The sequence below is a fragment of the Vitis riparia genome, chromosome 8 (assembly GCF_004353265.1).
Source record: "Vitis riparia cultivar Riparia Gloire de Montpellier isolate 1030 chromosome 8, EGFV_Vit.rip_1.0, whole genome shotgun sequence".
In the NCBI taxonomy this organism is placed as follows: Eukaryota; Viridiplantae; Streptophyta; class Magnoliopsida; order Vitales; family Vitaceae; genus Vitis; species Vitis riparia.
The window spans coordinates 15,505,769-15,527,417 of record NC_048438.1 but is presented as its reverse complement, the minus strand read 5'-3'; the positions used below and the strand labels follow the sequence as shown (position 1 = coordinate 15,527,417).

The window sequence follows — 21,649 nt, the reverse complement described above, 5'->3', positions numbered from 1 at the left end:
AGTTGGTCGTTGTGTATAAGCTTGGGCCATGGCCCCTGGGCCTCCGACATTTACCCATCTGTACACGCATGCTTCATATTTTCGTTTGATTAACCGCATTGTGGGTGTCATACTTATTAATTATTGCTTATAATTAAGGATGAAAATATTTGTTTTTATGGATATTATAGTAATTAAATTCTATAAATAGAAATAATAATAATAATACACCTTTTGAACTTGTTTTATATTAAAATTAGTGACATTGACAAACCTAGAATATTAATGTGAAAAAAAAAAATTATTTTCGTAAAAATATATTATATTTCAATGTTTAAAAATGAAAAGATATTATATTTATATTTATGAAATAATTTTATTAAAACAGGTTTTGATAACATAATTTTTTATTACTTTCTATTCTTTTTGTCCACATAATAACAAACCTAAATTTAAAATAAATTAATCATAATGACCCTTAAGTGTCTAATCCATGATTAGTTCGAGAGTTTTGGTTAATATAAAAAGACTTAAATAAATAATAATTTATAATATTTCCTAAGAATCTTCTCATTTGACGTTAAGTTGGATTATTAATTTCAACAAATTTAAACTCTATCCAAATAAATTGGAAATATAATTTAAAATTATAATAATATTTATCAAAGTTTTTTACTAAGATTATCTTAGATTCTATTAATATATTTATAGATAATAAAAAAAAATACTAATTTCAATAATTTTTAAATAAAATTGTAAATAACATATTTTATTTAAAAAATTTCTAAGGTTTTATTAAAAAAATTGTGATGACAATTTTCTTGTTATTAGTTAAAACTTAAAAGTTATAGTAATAATATTTCTTATACAATTTAGTTATTTTTCAATAAATTTATCTTTTTAAAATTTTAAAATAAAAAACATTAAAAATTTTAAAAGTAAAAGGATAACTATAAAAAAAAATTAAGAGTTTAGTAATAGGAATTTTTTTTTAATTTTCTAAAATAACGTGAATGTGATAAATATAGAAAATAATTAAAAATATAAATAAAAAGGGTAATGACAATCTAAAATAAAAAATGAAAATTAAACTATAAAATAAATATGAAAAGATAAAAAATGTTTAGACAAAAAATAATATTTTTTTTTATATAAGGGGATGTTTGGTATGGGTGAGTGAGAATGAGAATGTGAATGGATGAATTTAAAAATTCAAGGTTAGAATAATTATTTGTTTTCATTTCAATGTTTTGTAATAATAGGAATATCAATGAATAAGAAATAAATTGATAATAATATCCTTATATATAATTTAAATTAAATATATATATGCTTATATATTAGATAATAATATCCTTTTATATATATATATAAGGATAATAATAAAAATTTAAAAATTAACCATAAAATATATATATATATATATATATATATATTTAAATTCTCAAAACTAACAAATTTTTTCTTATTTCCAAAAGATGAAATAAAAAACTTGAACTTTATTCTAATTTTTATAAATATGATATCCAATAATTTAAGAGTAAAACAATAATTTTAAATTATCTTATATTATATTATTGAATAAATGAATCAGAATATTTGTAATGAATTGAATTATCTAGGATTTGATTTATATCATAATAATTTTCGATGAATATAAAATTAATAGCAATTAAGAGGTTGTTAATGATATAATTAATGAAATAAAAATGGGAATATAATTAGGAGAGATGGTAGATTGGAAGGGAAGCAAAGGAAAGAAAGCAAAATGGGAGAAAAGGGAAAAGAGAAAATACAAAGAAATAGGAACAAGATTCACACTCACCGTCCAAAGCACGCAGATTCTAAGCGTGTGCTGGGTTGTGGAAAACCCAGTTTTTAAGCCGTAGGAATACAAACCTCTATCTCTTTTTTGGTGGGAGTCCATTAGGGTTTTTTCAGGGTTTCTCTTTATGCACCACCATCACTTCTTCTTCTTCTTCTTTTTTCTAGGGTTTCTACGATTTTTCATCCTAGCTCCCTACCTATTTAGTCTCAGAAGAGGGGAAAGTGCCGTGCTTATAGGGTACACAAATGGAAGCTAGAGTTGTTGTTGAAGGAGGGCAGAGAGCTTTGAATTCTGGCCACGGCGGTGTGGTCGATGGTGGCGCTACCCGGAAGTTTCTGCAGCAGCAGTCGCCAATCGGGACGGTGCACCAGCTTCTGGCCGGCGGCGTCGCCGGCGCTTTTAGCAAGACCTGCACAGCTCCTCTTGCTCGCCTCACCATTCTCTTTCAGGTTGGTTTCTCACTTGCCCTCTGTTCGGTTAGCTTCGTGCGAAATTTCGCGGTGGAAAATGCTTGTGGAGGAAGGGAAGCTGTAGAAAGAAAATATTTTTGGTGTTCTTGTTTTGTTATAACGACATGGGCGCATTGGGGAATGGATTCTAAAATTCCGGGTTAGACCGGAGGTATTGAAGTTTCGATAAGGAAATTTTTTTAAGTCGGGTGGAATTATTGTTTTAGTGGGGGTTTATGTTGTTCTAATTCTAGGTAGCATGCATGTAGAATAATTTGGGGTTTGTGTTAGTTATCTCTAGAAGAAGGTGAATGTGCTTGTTCGGTCAATGAAAAGGTTAAAAAGGTTTCAAATTTTATGCAATGATGGGATACTTGAAATTTATTATGGGCTAGCTATGGTTTCAATCAATAACATAACATTAACCATCGACAGCTCAGTGGAGTCAGGACTGGGTGCAAGTGCACATGGAGGCATTTTTGTCTGACATGTAAAATTCCCAAATAACATCCTTCAACAATCAGATACTTCAAGGATTTCAAGAAATGTGGGATGTTTAATAGAATACTGAAGAAATGGATGTATCCAAGATGAATATTGACGGGTAGCACCGGGGAAGATACAAGAATATTGAACATATTCCTGGGGAATTGGAGGTGGGTTCTGTTGAGGACAAGATTAAGGGAAATTATTTTAAGATGGTTTATTCAAATGTCGCACTATGCATCTGCAAAGAATGATTTAATTCAAGTTGGGGGTGTTACAAGTACTGAAGAAAGACTCAAATCTTGTGTGAGCATCAAGGATAGGAATGATGGCTTGTGATAAACAATTATAAGACCCTGGATTGAGCTTATTCTCAAAATAAAATTTGTTTGGCCAACCAAAATTTGAGATGATGTTGAGTTGAATTTTAAGTTGTTTGAATCTTCATTGCCAGGTGACTGACACATTTTATATTGTTTGTCTAGCCATTTTGTTGAGCCAAGGATCTGTCTGGAAACACTCTTGCCTGCCCTGATGTTCAGAGTTAACCTGAACAAAATATAGCCTCCTTTGGTGTTTTTTGGAGGGTAATTAGATTTTGGTTTGTAAGGTTGTGTCCATTATGTACACTGTTGGGGAATTGTTTTTCCCTGTCTGTTGAGGTGTATCTATGCGAAGGTAGACTTCCCATACAGCACCTCTGCTGTTATTTTTTTATTTTTTATTTTGATCAATAAGCGCTGTTATATTTAGCTTGGATTTACATCTCTTTGACCTTTAAACTTGCATCTGCCTATATTGTTACACTCACCATTTACTCATTTGGTTCTGCTATAATTACTTTTCTTTTAGTTAGCTATTTGGTTGATTAATATTGTATTGTTTTAGGTTCAAGGTATGCAGTCTGATGTTGCCACGTTGAGTAAAGCAAGCATATGGCACGAAGCCTCACGTATTGTTCATGAAGAAGGGTTTAGGGCATTTTGGAAAGGAAACCTGGTTACAATTGTTCACCGGCTTCCTTATTCTTCAGTTAATTTCTATGCTTATGAACGCTACAAGAGTGTAAGTGCAAGTGTTCTGTGAATCATCATAATTGTAGTTGTGTTGATGTACCACTGTTGCAGTTTGGTTGTTGCTTATTAAAATATCACTTTTCGTTTTATGTTTCACAGTTTTTACAATCCATTTCTGGCATAGAAAGTCATAAGGGAAATGTGAGTGCAGACATGTCTGTGCACTTTGTAAGTGGTGGGTTGGCAGGCATAACAGCTGCCTCTGCTACATATCCACTGGACCTTGTCAGGACACGCCTTGCCGCACAGGTAATGTCAACGCTCTGTTGAGTTAGGAAATGCAGAAGTACATCTTGTTATTCTTTATTTAATTATCTTCTTTTTTCCTCATTAATATGTTCTAAAAAGCATATTTGGCATGTTTTGAAGCATTGTATCATTTCAAGGCTTTGTTATTGTTTTGTCTTTTTGGTTTGTTTTTTGCATGTTGCACATGTTCTGTTGTAGATTTGAATCATCTAATCACAATTTTGGAATCACCAAGAAATTTCTTTTGTGTATTTACTATGGTCAGAAACCAAATTGTGGATAAAAGATGGTCCTTCGACCTTAATAGATTTTATAGAATGAGTGTGTATGCGTTAAGGGAGAGGGTTTTTTGTGCTTTCCTAGTGTCTTGGGTCCTTTTGTAAAGGGGGTGAGTGTTTCTTTGCTGTAACTCTTTGAGTTGCTTCTTTAGCACCTCTTTTGCAATACATATATTACTTATTGATAAAAAAAAAATAAATTTGGAATCACCAAGAAAAAGAACATAAGCTTGGGAAAATAACAATAGTCTTCTTTATTTGATAATTGCAAGTGGCTGTTCAGTTTGTGACATTTTGCTGATCAAAGTTCAAATCAATAAAAACCTTACAATATCATAAGCTAACCACTACGTCCTGTGTATTTTTGGTGTCTTGCTTAGTTGTTGTATTTATAAATTATTTTGCTTATAAAAAAAAAACAGTTATAAGCCAACAACATTTACTCATTTTCTATAATAATTTCATAGTCATCTACACAATTTGGTTACTGGACAACAGTTAAGAGGGTGTGGTTCTTGTGTGATTACTAAATAAGCATGCAAGTGGTAGCTCATCTAGTTAATATCATCCTAGTTCATCCTTAAAATTAGAGAATAATTGAGGCATGTACACAGACACACAGTGAGAGACAGAAAGATGGATGATAACAATTTTAAAAGTGCTCTTTTTAGGGGCAACTGATCCATATGCTAAAGAGTAAAGAATTTGTGGGCTGTCACAAATAGAGAAAATCTATACTTAAATTATTAAAATTTAAGGCCATTGCTTCTAGTATTTGTATGCCGCACCATTTCTCTTTAACTTGTGGACTTGCCTCAATTCTGTGGCATAACTATCATTTGGTTTCCAATGCATGTGTCATGCAAGCAAAAGACTGGAAATTCAGAATGAAAAGTAACCACCTTTGGGAAAAGGTTGGGATGGGTTAGTTATCCTTGACTGTCTGAAAGTAGCGTGCTATTTTAAAGGTGTTTAACCAATTGAGTTGGGTCGCAGGTGTGGTTTGTGATATAGCCCATTTCTTGTGTGTTTTCAGGTTTAGCTTTTTTAATAACTCATTTGTGAATTTTGTAGAGAAACACAATATACTATAGAGGTATTGGGCACGCTCTGCATACGATTTGCAGGGAGGAAGGTTTTTTGGGCTTGTATAAAGGAATTGGGGCAACATTGTTGGTATGTTTTTACTATGCTGCTCCTCACTCTTTATTACTGCATTCTTTTTGGGTCTAATTGCCACTGTCTTACTTTGTATGATGCAGGGGGTTGGACCGAGTATAGCAATAAGCTTCTCTGTTTATGAGGCACTGAGATCTTCTTGGCATGCTCAAAGGTGAAGACTCTGTGACTCGAATGAATAAATCAGTGCATAGTATCTTTCCTATTTAAAAAGTTGGGTTGTATTCTTATGCCAATTTATGTCTACTTCTCCTGCTTTGTGTGGTTGATGATGATGTTTAATTTTTAACTTTCATGACACAGGCCCAGTGATTCCACTATAATGGTCAGTCTTGCTTGTGGCAGCCTTTCAGGCATTGCATCATCTACAGGTGAGTGATTTACAACCTGCATTCAAGTAAGCCTGGAACTTCGATCTTAACAAGATAAATAACCTGCACAAAAAGGATTTCCTCTTAATTGGTACAAACTTCATATTTTTATACAATGTTCTTTTGGTTTTGCTCATCCAAATATTTGCTAACTTTTGCAAGTATCGCATTTGGTTCCATTGCTATTTGGCATTTAGAACACAAGAGCCAATATGCTTTTACAGTTGGAGAGCTATGTAAGTTTTGTCCTTTGGGACTTGCTTGAGGGTCCACAAACCTTTAGAAGAGGCCTTTTTTCTAAAGGTTTATGGTGTACATAGGTGGAGGCTCGATGCTTTTGGTTGATTTCATAAATTGGTTGGGTCATTGTTGAGGAAGTATTTTTTTGTTTCCTCTCTTTTCAGTTTAGCCTTTTGGCACTCATTATATACGACCTGTGTGCTTTTGTGTGCTATTAGCACCAATTAATACTCTTATTTATTCCAAAAAAAAAAAAAATGGGTGTTGTGGTTACCAACCTATAGAAGAGGCATTAGCACTGAACCTTGATGGATGGCTCTCTAACCACTGCTACAGTGTGAGCAATCAATAGCAGTAATGTTCAATTAATTTCTTGGTCCTACTGAAGTAACAATGGGTGTTGTGGTTACCTAGCAAATCCCTGTGTTGCAACTACTTGAACTATATGAAACTCTTTAGGCCTTACTACTACTCTTGGGAACAAGTTGTTGAGCAAGTGACCAAGCCAATCTGGCCTGATGGGTTTAGTAACTTAGAAGCATTTTTTTACTCGTCTAAGTGATACGGTCACTTTTAAAGATGATCCGAGTCCATTTCGGATACAATGGGCATGACTCTCATCTGTAGTATGATCAACTTTCCGCTGTACATGTGCATGGCAGACAAAGGTCAAGCACACAGGGAAAATCTAGGATGTTTATCAAATATCTAAACAAAAAGTGCACATTTGTTACCATCAACATTCTCACCATTATTTGTTTCTCAAATCTTGTAGCTGTGTCCCGTGTTTGTGTCCAACTTAGACTCATTGATATCAACATTTTTAAATAAAGAATATAAAGGGACAAATTTGATGATGGCAAGCAGATTACTTCATTATGGGATATCTGATTTATGCTTGATATTCTGTATTATCGCCTTTTTCAGAATCTCTCAATTGATATTCTTCTGCTTTCCTAATAATTTGCAGTAACATTCCCTATTGATCTGGTGAGACGAAGAATGCAGTTGGAAGGGGTTGCTGGACGAGCCCGTGTCTATAAGACTGGTCTGTTTGGGACATTTGGGCACATTATCCGGTCTGAAGGCCTGCGAGGTTTGTATCGTGGGATTCTGCCAGAATACTACAAGGTTGTTCCTGGTGTGGGCATTGCCTTCATGACTTACGAAACATTGAAGAGGGTTTTGTCACAAGATTTTGCCGAATAGTAGTTGTGGCAACAAAATACTTCAGTTTCCACCATCAGTTGTGTCCATTAGGTTCGAACACACTCCTTTCATCCAACATGAAAAAAGGAAAAAATGGAAAATGATGATTAGTTGCTTAGAGTTCTGGCTAGAAGAGTTCTTTCTGTGATATTGCTGAGAATTGTGTGGTGGTAAATTTTGCGGTTACTGCCATTGAGCCATATTTTTTTTGTGTATAGTGGTTATGGAGTCACCAAGTGTATCCCAGTCCAGTATATTTAGGTCTTAATTTTTCAGAGGTATTAGGATTTTTTATGATAATATCATCACAAGAGTTTTTTGCTTTGACAGTTTGTCATTACCTGCGATTTATTCTAGTTACGCATTCTCACTTGCCTTGCGCATCCTTTGGAAATTTTCAATTTTTAGTTTGGAGAAATTATTTGATGATGAACCATGCATGGAAACTTACTGAAGAATGAAGAACCAAAAATGTAGTCATTCTTGGATCTTTGTAGGTATGTTACTTGTGTTTTCACATGTTTTCAAGAAAGTATGGTACAGCATTCATGAACAGCAGTGTGGACGAAAAAGTATGATCTCTGTGGTCTTGGTGAAGTATTTGGATGATTTTTATAATTACATGTTAAAGTGATTCCTTTTTCATGATTTCTAAGCATACTTTTGGTTTTCAAAAGTGCTAAGAAAAGAAAAAGAAAAAGAAAATGTTAAAGAAAAATATATATTTTTTAATATTTGATTTTATTATAAAAAAAATTAAAAAATTAAATATAATTAAAAATGTATGTATCTTGAAATTATTTGATCTTTATATAATAAAAGAAAATAAATTAAATGAGTTTGAAGAAGTATTTTGAATAATTTATTAATTTTTAATTTTTTCTTTCCTCATTTTTTTTTCCTTATATTTTTTCTTAATTTTTTCCCGACATTAAACATAGCCTAACTGTTTGGATGGTATATAATACTCTAAAACTTGAGGGCAGAGAATGTGTATAATTCATTCCAAACATTTGTTGATATCATAACTTTCCCTTGTTGCATTAATGTAAAACAGCTTTTCTCTGGGATGTTGATGGTGGAATGGATTTATCATACTAGATAGGAGAATATTGTTCCATTAACAATGTCCATTACTTTCTAAAATCAAAATCAGGAGATGTTAGTACGAATGTCTATAATAGTGATGCTGGGGACTTCAGGAAAAATCTGGCTGAGTGCACAAATAATAGATGACAATTTGCAGAGAGGAGGCTTTATTGTTACCGAATTTCATATCAAGGTTTAAGCCTTTATCTTAAATTTTTACTTGTCATCAGTTTTAATATTATAGTATTTAACCTACTTCCATTTTCATTATCTCTGAATCTAACCATGTTTGGGCTTGCGAAGGAGACGTACTGGGTGATTGCCTTGCTGTGTCTTACTGAGTGAATGGGTTGGATGTAGGGACTCGTTTGCTTGCAGGCATTTTTGGGCACTATCCTGAACTTAATCTGTTGGGCATGTCATTTTTTCTTTTTTAATTAAGATAATGCATCAAGGCACAAATTCCCTTCCTACAATTTGCAGGACTAAATTTATTCTGGCACAGATCTGATTTACTTCCACATTTTTTTTGGTTTTTTGTTGCAATTCTCTTTAAATGTGGTCCACCCTTGCTGGAGTTCCTGGACTTTTTGTTCAAGCTATCTGGCATCTGCCTACTTTCATTTACCAATTTTTTCCCCAAAGATATATCATAAAATATTTTTTAATTCTGTAGCTACCTGTTCAGGGTTCGCCGCTTCCAACTCGCGCTCTCTTCCATCATGACATTGCTGACTGATGCTCTCATTCCATTTTCAGTAATGCCCTGTCTTCTTCCTTGTGGCTTAAAAATGGATAGATGGATGGGTTATTTGGTAATTGATCAGCATTTGCATATGTGTCAGAGGTTATCAAGATTGTTTTGAATGCATACATGCTACATGCAACTTGCTTCCAATAAACTTCATCTGTTTGGTCAGAGTCAGATAATAAAATGAATGGGCACACCACTAAACTTGCCAAGACACGCATAAGGGATTGGTGGAGATTGGGGGAGAAATGATAAGCAACCTTGAAACAAGAAGCCAGAGAAGGACTTCGTCTGGCATATCCCTATTTTGCATTTTCTAAGGTTAACAAAACCACAGTGCTGTGTCTGACTCTCATGTAAATCCACTTACCTTGGTGCGTGCATATGCAATAACCGCACACAATTTGTTGAAAGAAAGGTTTAAATTTTCCCCAGGTATATTGGGTGCAAGAATCTTCTTAAAACCTCTGCTGTCATCATCTGAATGTCTTTGTCATCTACTATTCACTTGAAGAATGCGATTCCAGTACAGTTTCCTTTCTTGGCTTTTGAAGAAACCAGCAAATAGGTGGCTCTGCCCCGCTTGACAACGAGGCTCTAATGGATTGATGGTGGTGGGGCAGACGTGGCGAGCCAACACCGTAGGAAATTTAGGATATGCTCCATTTCATTTTCCGGTTGTGCAATTTGCCATCCTGATCTCAGTTTCTGTCTTACACCACCTCACTCTTAAGAACATTATTGCTTCATGCCAAGAATGGGAGAATCTTAGTGACATACCCATAGATAGGGTTGGCTTTTGTGTCATTGGTAATTTGGATGAGCAGAGACTACGGTGGTGTTTAGCTCTGCCATGGTCGTTTCAGAATAGAAGCAATAGTTTCTGATCTTCGTTTGCCCAAGTATATTAAGGTCACTACCATCGCCTTGGTTGCAAATTATAATTGTCATAGAATAGCAATCCACTTTACCAAGATGAGGAAGGATTAATCTACAGAACCCCAGCTTTTTCCAATAAATCAAACACGTCTGTTGTAAGCTGTGGGGATAATAAGGTTCCTATCAATTACCAATGGAATAGAATATGACACTGTAAAAGCAGATGGAGACCATCAAAACCTGACACTACATGTAAATGTTGCATTCTTTCTTTTTCTAGCTCATCACTTTTGAGAGAGAGCTAGAGAATCACACGAGCTGATGAGTTCATAAAGCTTTAGATTCTTCAATACAGCACTAATCTTCAAGCAGACTAATCAGCCCCATTATGCACGTCTGTCCGTCTGTCTGCCTGTCCACGGGTCTACACTGTTAATCTCTTTTCTTGAGGATTTTTCTGTCAAATGGGTCGAGAGAAACTTCATGTTACTAGCTAGGCAAAAATCTTTTCTTTTTGTCCAGAAAGCGGTCAAGACAGAAAGCAGTCAAGACAGAAACATCATTATCTACGGAAAGGGACCGCCCTGCCCTATCATTGGTTGGGAAAGAACAGAACCAACGATGATCAGTCTAGAGCACCTTATCATGGCTTTATACTATATGCATCTCTTTTTACACCATACCAACCTCTACTTGGAGAATATATTATATCAACTTTTAGAACCATTATAAATTCCTCCCGTGGATCATGCATACAAACCATCACTCTTCTCTTGCTACAAACTTCTAGTGATCTATATTGCTCTCATCTTCTTTCTTTCTTTCTCACAAATTTATTTCCTCCACATTGAGGCAATATTGGGTCAGGATCGGGTAATCTGCATCCTGAGGTCTAGATAAGTATATCTCCGTTGCAGCTAGTCCTCTGGTTGCAGATTACTTCTTCCTCACTGCCAATGCGATCTCCTATTCAAACCAGATGTCTATCCGTTACAGGATGGTAAGCTTCGTTTTTCTTGTATACATCAGTTATTTTATTGTTCTCTGATTCATTCCCTTCTTTTCTGAACTTCTGGAGATCAGGAGATCACAAGTATGCAGTCATATATATATATATATGATTCATACTGCATAACTATGGTAAGCTTTATTGTAAAGTACTACTTGTGGTGGATCATTCCAATTCAGATATTTAATTATTCGGACCACCAGCTTAACCATGGGACAGCTTTACATGGATGAACTCTGATATATTTTGCCAAACAGCGGGAGAGGGCTGCACTTGTGTTGACTTGGAGCCCAGGTTCCAACACAAGCTACGACTCTAGAAAGGAAGAATGACAAAAATGGATTGAATTAGCCACACTCCAAATATTTGTGATGAGGTTTTTTAATCAGCTCCAAAGATCTTTTCACTGCTAAAAGAAATATAACTGCATCCTCAAGTTATTTTGCAACAATAAATGAGCCTTGATGATTTTGAGCGACAATTTCTAACACTTTGTGATGGCAGAAGTGGTGTTTTATGCTTGCACATGGATCTCATGAATCAACTTTTCAGGCTCCCTGCAGTACTCCAATTGCCTCTTCCTTGCTTTCAGTCAAGTCCTTGCCGTCCTTGAAGACAAGGAACTCCATAGTCTCCACTCGGAAAAAGATGAAATTTCCACACAGATGTGTAATGCAAGACCCAAAGTCTACGCCAACTACACAGTGCCAGGCTGGACCATAAGCTTCGTCAAATTTCTGTCTCATTCAAAACAAGCAGGAATTTATTAACTCAGAAAGTCTGAATTTTAGCAGAAACTTGATAGACACCATCATACTAGAATACACATGGTGTTAGTGCTAGTGTTCTATGACTATATGCATATGACTCGAAGAAGGAATTTTCTAGTTCTTTGCTTGTATATTTTCTTCCAAGGTAATCAACAGTCTGCCCTATGTTCAAGGACATGCAGGATCTATTGATACTAAAAATGAGCACTTCCCATGACCTACTTGGTTGCTGCATGAATTCTGAACATAATAGTTCCTATTTGCATGTTGGTGCCCAAATTGATCAATGATAGTTCTTTCACAAATCACATGATTGTTAAAAGACGATCCGTCATCATACCCTGGATCGTAGCCCAAAGGCACATCCATCGTCTCTGAAATCTAACATGTAAATGATCATCATGGCCCTTGGCCAAGTCCGGGATGTGAATAGAGCTGGTTTTATGCAGCCCTCAAGGAGTCATTAAGCAACTTGATCAAGCTTTGTCTCGATCAACCACTTGCAACTGGTCACGTAAATCCTTGTTTACAACTATGCAGCTCCGTCCATGCCTAGACTTTGTATAATTTTTCGAAACTTATACAGCCAATTGATGCAAAGACGCAGATCACATTTTCCTCTGAGGCAACTTCAAGTGATGAGTTCTGATAAATGGTACATTTTAGCAGCCTAGAAAATAGTTTGTATCCATTTTCTAGAGAAAAAGGTTGAAGGTGAATACACACTGATTGGACGTGCAATTATTAAATGTGACCTTATTGTTGCGGACTGAAAGATTGTTCAATCCACAACCCATTCAGTTAAAAAGGACTGAGAGTATACAACTTTTTCTGTGTGGTAAAAGAGATACTTGAAAAGGAATATTATTGATCGATTCAACAGTCACTTCCTCTTTAAATATACTAATTAAACAAGTCTTATCAGATGGCCGCTAAAATCTGATTCATTTAGAATCTTTTCCTAATCACGACCTGGTCATGAGGGAAATTTTTCTTAAAAAAAATTGGACACTAGTTATGAGGAGCAAATATTATCTTTGTATAGCAGTTTACCTTTTGGAATTACTTGGTTCTCTTTTCTCAAGGAACCACTTTCAATTGCAACAATAGAGGTTGCGGATCTCTCCTTCAGGTACTGCCTACAACAAGAAATTAGATGTCTACATACCTATCTGGCCTTTTGGGCTGCAGTCATTCTATGCCTGGTTCTTCTTCTTTCCCCTCTTCACTGTTGTTTTCTTCCCTTTCTTTTTTTTTTTTGCTCCATACATATTATTGCATATATATTTTCAATTGACAAGTCACAATTATCAAACCAATGAGCAACTGAAGGAAGATGTACAATTATTAGAGCTTAATCTTGTATCGGAGTGAAGGAAGATCTATTTACTTTTAATCAAAACGGGTGGCACATATACTTGATTTCCACTGCATGGATAAAATCGAATACAAAGGGTTTAAGATGAACCTGTTTAATGTAGTGAGCAATGGCTTGACGGTCACAAACTTCATGCAGATCGAGAGCTTGGTAAGCTAACTCCAAGCAATGGTTCTGCATTGCCTCCGGCATGTCTGTCTCACGCACCACTGCTTTTCCCTCGAGCATCTCAATAAGCAATTAAAAGACAAATCACTTTTCTTCTTGCAGTGCCTGAGTCACTGGAAAAGCTGGTAATAACCAGATATAGAGTGCAAGGTAGACGAAGATTCTTATTCAGAAGAGGAGAAATTTGTGGTGGAGATTGAAGGCAGGATCCAGATATTTATTTTTTTGAGTCGTGGAAAATTTCCGCAGTTTTGCTGCAAAAGAACTTAATCGAATGCCCTATAGTCGCTTGAAATCAAAACATTAAAATTTGGAGGTAAATCCCATAGTTACTAATCCCTGTCAAGAATGCTACAAAAATCAGGGGCTTGTGTGACATTCAAATGGAGCAGTTGGTAAATAGCCCTTGCGCAACCAGTAGGTGAGAAGCTTCTATCCACAGCCATAAAAAAAGTTGCAGAGAAGTGGCAGCTCCACGTGATCCATGCCTCTTTATCGTGTGATGTTGCTTCATTGGAAGTGGTCCTTGGTTGCAAAGCTATGAACCAGAAAGAAGGTGGACAAAAAGTCTGTTCAAAACGTGAAAGACATCTGGCTGGAAAGTTTTAGTATCTAAAGACTGTGTGGGTGGTAACGTTTTGGAACCTAGACCGTTCATGGAGCCGTAACAGAGCCAGCATACAAGTTGACGGCTTGATGGTGAAGCTTTACTATTTATTATATAATATCAAGCAAAATACTGGATGATAACTAATACGATATGTTTCCAACCTGAGAAGCAAATATCTGACAATCTCAGTGGTTCAATATCTTCTGGCCACTATCAAAACACAAATAACCTGAGAAACGTAGAAGAATATTCTTCCTCCTCCAAAGGCAAAGACTTTGGACCCACAGACCAGACTGCCAACTAAACTGGATTGATTCTTCACATCTAAAGAAATCATTTAATAAGTTATGGAAAAATAAGTGCGACTCAGTTCAATAGCATGATCACAAGAATTAGAGGGGGGGAAAAACGACAAAAAAAAAAAAAAAAAAAAAAACAGAGTACTACTAAAAGCAGTTTTGGTTGCAGTTGCTGGGCAAAAAGGTAGCGAGTAATTTTCACAGGAGAAATATCATAAAAAGAAACAAATAATTGTGGAAGTAGTGACTAGTGAGAAAACCCTGATGCCATTTGCATAGGAGACAGTAATGCATACCAGGGCAGGCCCTTTTGGCATGGCACCCTTTGTAGTACTCCTCCTGGTGTACTACTACTCATTGTTTGCCAATAAAAAAGAACAATGCATACCAATGGGCATAATAGTGGACCGTATATACCTCAAAGATCCCATCCCATGAAGCTCTTTCCCCCTTTATATCATTTTAATCCCTAGTAAACACTAATTGGTCGAAAATTTCTTACTTCAAATGCTGAAACCTCTTGACCACTCATTTGATTTAACCTCTGAATCTAATGGTTGGTCCCAAGCCTTCCATGGTCTACAATTTGTTATGTGGAGACCCAGCAGATCCAGGACTTGGCCCAGAGAATAAATGTACATACAACACATAACAAAAAGAAAGATCCTTTTTTGAAAAATAAACCATAAGTGAAAGTACAACGTCACATTCTTCTACAATCCTTACCAAGTTCAGAAAGAATCCACAAACATATCTTGAACTTTAATCCAAAATCCTTGCAAATCCAGTCTCTTCAGACCCACAAATTGATTCTTACAGAGAAAAGACTAATCAGGTAGGCATTATCAGAATCCAAATAAAGTTCGGACGAAAAAGAAAATATGCTTTTTTTCTTTTTACCTTTTATTTTTTTACCAGATGGAACCTTTGTACTCATTATTATTATTTGAAGGTATAGATAATGGCACCGAATTGAGGCAGAGAAATTAAGAGAAAGAAAATCCTGATAGCAAAGGGGTGATATTTCTTGGCATTGTCCAACACAGAGAATCAAGCTTTGAATGGATGAAAGATCAGAATCATGAGAAGCATGAAATCTAATTTGATATGTCCAATACAATTCTAATGGAATCAACACTTATAAAATGTCATCACCTCTACAAGAAGAATTACATTACCTAAAAACCCCTCCTTGGATAAAATAAAAAAAAAAGAAATAAGAATGGCAAATTCAAATGAAATTAAATTAAATGTCACTCTGTATTCCAAGAAACCCCTCCCAGAGAACTCCAAAACTATTAGCTAAAGCAAGAAAACACATTGTTTTCGAGCACCTTGAGGAAGAAAACCCAAAACTTTTTGTCCCCCGTATAGAGGAAGGACGACAAAGAAACCCATACATTAACATTCTTGCCGAAAATGCCCCTGGCTGCAATGAGAAATCACATATTACCTAGTCCTTAGCAAGAAGACACTGAGTTCTTGTCCGGGGCAGTCGTCCGGATTGATGAGATGAAACGACTCCGAGTCACAACTTCCCACCACGCATTCGTAGTTGGCTCTCATGTACATTAGCTCACCATCTCCATCAGAGCCCAAGCCCGCCGGAATCACTCCGGCTCCAACCGTCATCGACTGCATGGTCTTGAGCATCACACGGTTATTCTCAGTGGGTTTTCTCCGAATGGCGAACCCAAGCTTACGTCCGTTGCAATACATGGTCCAAACGGGGACGGAGTGGAGGGGACAGGAGCTGAGGTCGGAGCGGTCGCACTCGAGGGCGATGCGAACTAGGCCGCAGCGCATTTCTTTGACGAGTTGGTGGGTGGGGATAGAAAGTTCAAGGAGGAGAGAGGGCTTGGTGTTGAGGCGGTCGTGTTGGACGCAGAACCAGACGTGGCCGCGGCGGTGCCCGAAGATGGTGCCGATGACCATTGTCTTGGAGGGGCGAGCGGGGGCCTGGTGGGGGTGGGTGGGGATGCTTTCGTCTGTGGTGGTTGAGTCTTCGTCGTTTTCTGGGTTATCTTGGAGGTGGTCGTCTTGGATGTCGTCCCTGAGCGAGGTGCTGAGGCGTTTCTTGGTCGTGGCAATGGTGGTGGTGGAAGATACGGTGGTGGTGGCGGAGAAGCAAGGGAGTATGCATCGACGGAGAGCGTCGATCTTGGTCATGGTTTCTTGATGGGTGTGGAAGAAAAGAAGGGAATGAAAGAAGAAAAAGAAGAAGAAAATGGGGTGGATTGAAGTTGAAGTTGAAGAAGAAGAGGATTTGGGTTTGGAATGCCTGAGTTGAGCTTCAACGTTCAAACTGGCCACTGCTAACTTCTCATCCTTTTTTGAAGTAGTTGGCAGAAAAAGGTGAGGGGTGACATGGGATTCAGGTTGACACCTGTAATAAAGGCCGATAAAGACGCCCTCCTCCCCCACTCCCTTTTTTCAAGTCGCTTTACGTACGGTCCATTCACTTGTATTTGCCAGCTCCAAGTACAATTAATTTTATTCACTTTCTGGTCAAACATATATATATATATATATATATATATAACAATGGTATTTTGAACTTAGCCAAAAATTAAACTTTACACCGACTATTTAAATCCAAAATAAAGAGAAAGTGTGAAAATTCCAAAAATGATATTTATTGACTATAAAAAAAAAAAGTAAACAATCATTGATTTAAATTTTATTTTTTTTGTAAACCTCAATAAAATTTAATTTAATTTAGTGATTTGGAAAAAAATACACAATTTTCCAAAAAATAAAAATAAATTATTATAATTATTATTTAAAAATCAAACATCTTGAAAAATATATATTTTAAAAATTATGTATGTAAAAAATAACTAAAAATATGTCAATTATTTTTTTAAAATGATATATTTTTTTAAAAAAATAGTTTTCTAAAAATAATAAAATTTTAGAATAATTATTAAAAAAAATTAAGATAAAAAAGTTTGTCAAATATTATGGTAGAAAATATTCAAAATAGTTTTGAAGGGTATATTGGTCTTTTCACATTCTATATCATTTTCATCAATTATGCAACTTTTATAGGCTAAATTTTAATTTTTGGGCCCAGCCGGGTCCAAAACACAATTGTTCCTAAAAAAAATATTACCTCCTCGCTTCCCTCTCTTCCATTTTTTCCTATTAATAAATCTTCCCACAAGATACGCCTAATTAATGTTTTTGATTTTGTCTTCATTTGTTGTTTTTTATTTTAAATTAAAAGAAAATTAAATATATCAATGACCCTTAATTAGAATTACTTGTCACAGACTTAGTCTATCCCTAAACTCGTATGACACTAGATAAGTCAAGACACTTGATCTTACTAAATCACCCTTACTCCCAATACTTAGTTCGTTAGGTTAAAATACACACGACTTGAAAACTTTAAAGTGCATAGTAGGCAACACTTGAAAAATGAAAACTTTTATTGCTCAAAGAAAACTTTACAAGTGTTTGAAAGCTCACTTGCTTAGTTACGAAGTGGTTTGGGTGGTGCATTGGCCAAATGAGACCCTCACCTATTTATAGGCATCAATGGAACTCTTTGGAAATTTCTAGAACATCCCATAAGCTTCCCTTGTCTTCCACAATTGATGTAGAAAAGTGTGGGTGTCTCTAGCCTTTTTTAGAACCTTCCATACTCTTTCCACCAATGGTTAAGTGCAGATGATTCTATGAGTCTCTAGAAGCTTCCCACCCTCTATATAAGCCTATGAGGAGGGTAATTTGAGCAGGTCGTGAAAATCTCCCCCACCTATGCCGTTGACGTCGACATTCCCATCATCAGCTTGGCTTGAAATCTCTCGATATGTTTCCAGAACTTTCTCAAGGCCTCCATACGTTGCCAACTTACTTGCCTTTTAGGTAGTAATTTCCATTGGACTAGATACTTTATCATAGAAGGGACCCCTTGTCTCCAATCAGGATATTCTTCACATCATTCTCCCATGAGGCCTCAGATGGATACAAGCACCTGTGCTTTCGATGCTTGGAGTGTTGCTTCCTCTTGATCATTGAGTTTACCTTTCCATTGGTGACCCTATCCATGTGTAGGTAGGCCACCTCAGCTCGCTCTCCTTTTGCCTTCTTTACTTGCACCTCTGATAGTAAGGAAGTCTTAGGCGTACTAGGCTTTGGGTTGGCTTGGAGGGCATTCAGTAGCTGCATCGAACCCATATGTGCTTCATCTTCCTATTCCTTCTTCTCAATCATGGCACTCAATGCCTTTCTCTTTGGACAATCTCGTGCCTAATGTGGACTATCATACAAGAAACATTTGATTTTAGGCGTAAACTCTTTCATTTTTACCTTACCCTTTCCTTTCCAAACGTTGGGAGTCTTGCTTGATCCCATTCTAAGAGCATTATGGTCCCTTGAAACTTTGTCTCCCCCACTTGTGGCATGGCTATTCTCCAAAGATTCAACCTTGGAGGAGTTTCTCCTCTTGTAATCTGTTAAAGACTCTGCTATTGCCATAGTAGTGGCTAAGTCTTAAACACCTCAACTTCTTAATTCCTGTTCGGCCCACCTTTGTAAGTTATCCATGAAGTTGAATAACAACTCCTCCTTAGTCATATTAGGAATCTCAAGCATGAGCAAAGAGAACTCCTTGACATAGTCACAAACCTAGCTTGTGTGCTTGAGATGCCTCATGTTTTTCTTGGCTAAGTAAACCACGTTTTCAAGGTAGAACTACCTCTTGATCTCCCTCTTGAAGTCCTCTCATGTCTCTATAGTACAAATGTCTTTCTCCATATCAACAAACCTTCGACGCCACATAGAGTAGCTATGTCAGTAAGGTAAAGGGTCACAATCCTTACCTTAGCCACCTCATCGGTTAGTGCGATAGCCTCGAAGTATTGCTCTGTATGCCATAAGAAGTTGTCCAACTTCTTGGCATTTCGCTTGCCATTAAATCCTTGTGGCTTCGGTACCTCCACCCTAGATGTCTCCCATGTGGCCATGACCCGCGCCGGCACAACGACCTTGTAGATGGCCAACTCTTGCCCTAACCTCCTGATCTCGGGACTCCATTCGAGCAGCCATCGTTGACTTCATGCTAGTAAGCATCCTCATGACCTTCTCTTGGAAGGACACAAACTCCTCGTGTGACACTGGTTGAACCTATGAGACTAGCATCCCTTCATGAAGGTCTTGGATCTGTTCTCTAAGATCCTTCATACCTTTCTTCATGCCTTGCCCGATCAAGTCCAACCTCTCTCGAGTATCCGCCATGGCTAGCTCCACCTTGGCTAGCCTTGCCTCCATGTTAGCAACAACATTATGAGACTTATCCTTCCTACCCATGCCCTATGCAGTAGACTCGATCTCCCTTCTACGAGTTTGCTCACTAGCATCCTCAACGTTGGACCTTGACATGCTTATTTTACATTGCCCACTTCACAACCATGCTTTGATACCAACTGTCACAGACTTAGTCTCATGTGGCACTTAGGCAAGTCAAAACACTTGATCTTGCTAACTTGGCCTTACCCCCGATGCTTAACTCGCTAGGCTAAGATGCACACAATTTGGAAGCTTTGGAAGGCGTAGTAGGCAACACTTGAAGAATGAAAGCTTTTATTGTTCAAAGAAAACTTTACAAGTGCTTGAAAGCTCACTTGCTTGGTTACGAAGTGGTTTGAGTGGTGTCTTGGCCAAATGAGGCCTTCACTTATTTATAGGCACCAATGGAACTTTCTAGAACCCACAAAGGTTCCCTACTATCCTAGAATTATCTAGAAGACTTTATACAAAAGCTATGTACAAGTATTTACAAGACATATTTGGAAGTTTTTAGAACATTCCATAGGCTTCCCTTGTCTTCCACCCTTGATGTAGAGAAGTGTGGGTGTCTCTAGCCTTTTGTAGAAACTTCCACTCTTCCCATCAATGGCTACGTGTAAGTGGTTTTAGGAGCCTCCAAAAGCTTCCCGCCCTTTATATAAGCCCATGGGAAATGTCATTTGAGTAGGTCGTGACATACTTCCCTTGCCCAATGTGGGATATCACAAATTTTGTGATTTGCTTATTAGTAACTATGATATTTTGTGTATAGTTTCTATAACTTTTTGCTTATTAAATTTGCGTTAATACAAATTGTATAGTTCTTTGAGTATATTGTCCAAATGCCAAAATTTTGTCCTATCAAATTACATAAACAAAAACAAGACCTTTAAATGTTTGAGACCAACCACCGTTTGGTAATAAACAGAAACTCTCTCAAATGCTCGGTACTAGTCAAATTTGTTTATCAAACAAAAAAAATACCGCACCAAGAAGAATTATAATTAAGCACACCCATAGCTTCTTTGCTATGTTACCAAATTTAGTATAGTTTATATTATTTATCTTATACAAATATAAATACGTGAATGAAAATACCATATTATGTAATTTTATGTTATTTTATCGTTATTACTGTTAGGATTTTTATTTTATTTTATTTTTTTACCTCAATGTACAATTTTCATTTTTTGTACTCATCACATTTTTGTTATCTTGATTATATTATGTATTTTTTTTTATAACTAAATCATAAAATTTCATATGTTAATATCTTGATCACATTTATCATCCTCGGATCAAAATTTTCTTATCCTAGTTACATTCTTCATATTTTAACTGTATTTTTTGTGTAGTTGTATGTTTCGTACACTAGTTAAATTCTTACATCTAGGTCATATTTTCCTATCTTAATATTGTGGTCATACTAAGATATGAAATTTAAAGTAATAAAAATAAAATAGTTTATTTTAGATTTTATTTTAATGTTTCTATGGTATGTTTAGAGTATTATTTTATTTGATTTTAATTTTCTATTTTCTTTAGTTGGTATTTAAAGTTTATTCTTTTATTTTTGAGAAATTATTGAGGTGTATTTTTCTTTTTAACTTTACAAAGAATATAAATTTTAGGAGAAGAAAATAAAATTTAAATTGAATAAGAATAAGGATGCGAGAGAAGACAATGGAAAAGTACTTTTGAATTTTTTTTAAAAGAAAAATGTGGTGGTAGGTGAGGAAAGGGGAATGAAAAACGTGGAGAAATAGACTAGTTTTTCACCATCTGGCTCCTCTTTTATGACAAATCAATGACTTACTTTAATGCCAAAATTTAATGGTCCACATTAAAATTCGATTCAGTACTAAAGAGGATTGACAAAATTTTCCCTTTTTTTTTTAATACAAAATTACAATTCATGCTCCGTTTAGAATATTTCCTCACAGTTGAAAATTTCATTGTTGTGCGTACAGTTATAAATTCGTACTTTTTCCATCAACAGGGATACAAGTGAAGGACAAACTCACAAAATTCCTTTTCCCCTGTGCTCCCTTGGATGT

At 36.1% G+C, this 21,649-nt stretch overlaps 3 protein-coding genes across 6 annotated transcripts; 1 reads left to right on the top strand and 2 right to left on the bottom strand.

The window, feature by feature from the left end:
• The first annotated feature begins 1,764 nt into the window (after window positions 1-1,764).
• Window positions 1,765-7,717, top strand: LOC117921243 (mitochondrial substrate carrier family protein B-like). Of its 2 annotated transcripts, XM_034839080.1 has the most exons (8): window positions 1,767-1,864; window positions 1,972-2,256; window positions 3,631-3,807; window positions 3,918-4,067; window positions 5,420-5,521; window positions 5,608-5,678; window positions 5,828-5,895; window positions 7,106-7,717. In XM_034839080.1, exons 2-8 carry the CDS (start codon window positions 2,053-2,055, stop codon window positions 7,342-7,344), a joined length of 1,011 nt encoding a protein of 336 aa, XP_034694971.1. In that variant the 5' UTR covers window positions 1,767-1,864; window positions 1,972-2,052; the 3' UTR covers window positions 7,345-7,717. The 2 variants fall into 2 exon arrangements, with proteins under 2 accessions (XP_034694970.1, XP_034694971.1); XM_034839079.1 differs by having other exon boundaries at window positions 1,765-2,256.
• A 3,518-nt stretch (window positions 7,718-11,235) lies between these two features.
• Window positions 11,236-13,857, bottom strand: LOC117919947 (dynein light chain LC6, flagellar outer arm-like). Of its 3 annotated transcripts, none has more exons than XR_004652159.1 (2): window positions 12,896-13,857; window positions 11,236-12,487 (listed from the first exon to the last, which is right to left on the bottom strand). XR_004652159.1 is itself a non-coding variant. In XM_034837259.1 (2 exons), the coding sequence occupies exons 1-2, from the start codon at window positions 13,446-13,448 to the stop codon at window positions 11,621-11,623; spliced, it is 327 nt and encodes a 108-aa protein (XP_034693150.1). In that variant the 5' UTR covers window positions 13,449-13,821; the 3' UTR covers window positions 11,236-11,620. The 3 variants fall into 3 exon arrangements, 1 of the variants encoding a protein (XP_034693150.1); XR_004652160.1 differs by having other exon boundaries at window positions 11,236-11,809; window positions 12,896-13,856; XM_034837259.1 differs by having other exon boundaries at window positions 11,236-11,809; window positions 13,311-13,821.
• A 1,522-nt stretch (window positions 13,858-15,379) lies between these two features.
• Window positions 15,380-16,649, bottom strand: LOC117921083 (protein MIZU-KUSSEI 1). Its single transcript, XM_034838874.1, has one exon. It carries the CDS (start codon window positions 16,464-16,466, stop codon window positions 15,747-15,749), a length of 720 nt encoding a protein of 239 aa, XP_034694765.1. The 5' UTR covers window positions 16,467-16,649; the 3' UTR covers window positions 15,380-15,746.
• Window positions 16,650-21,649: the final 5,000 nt, after the last annotated feature.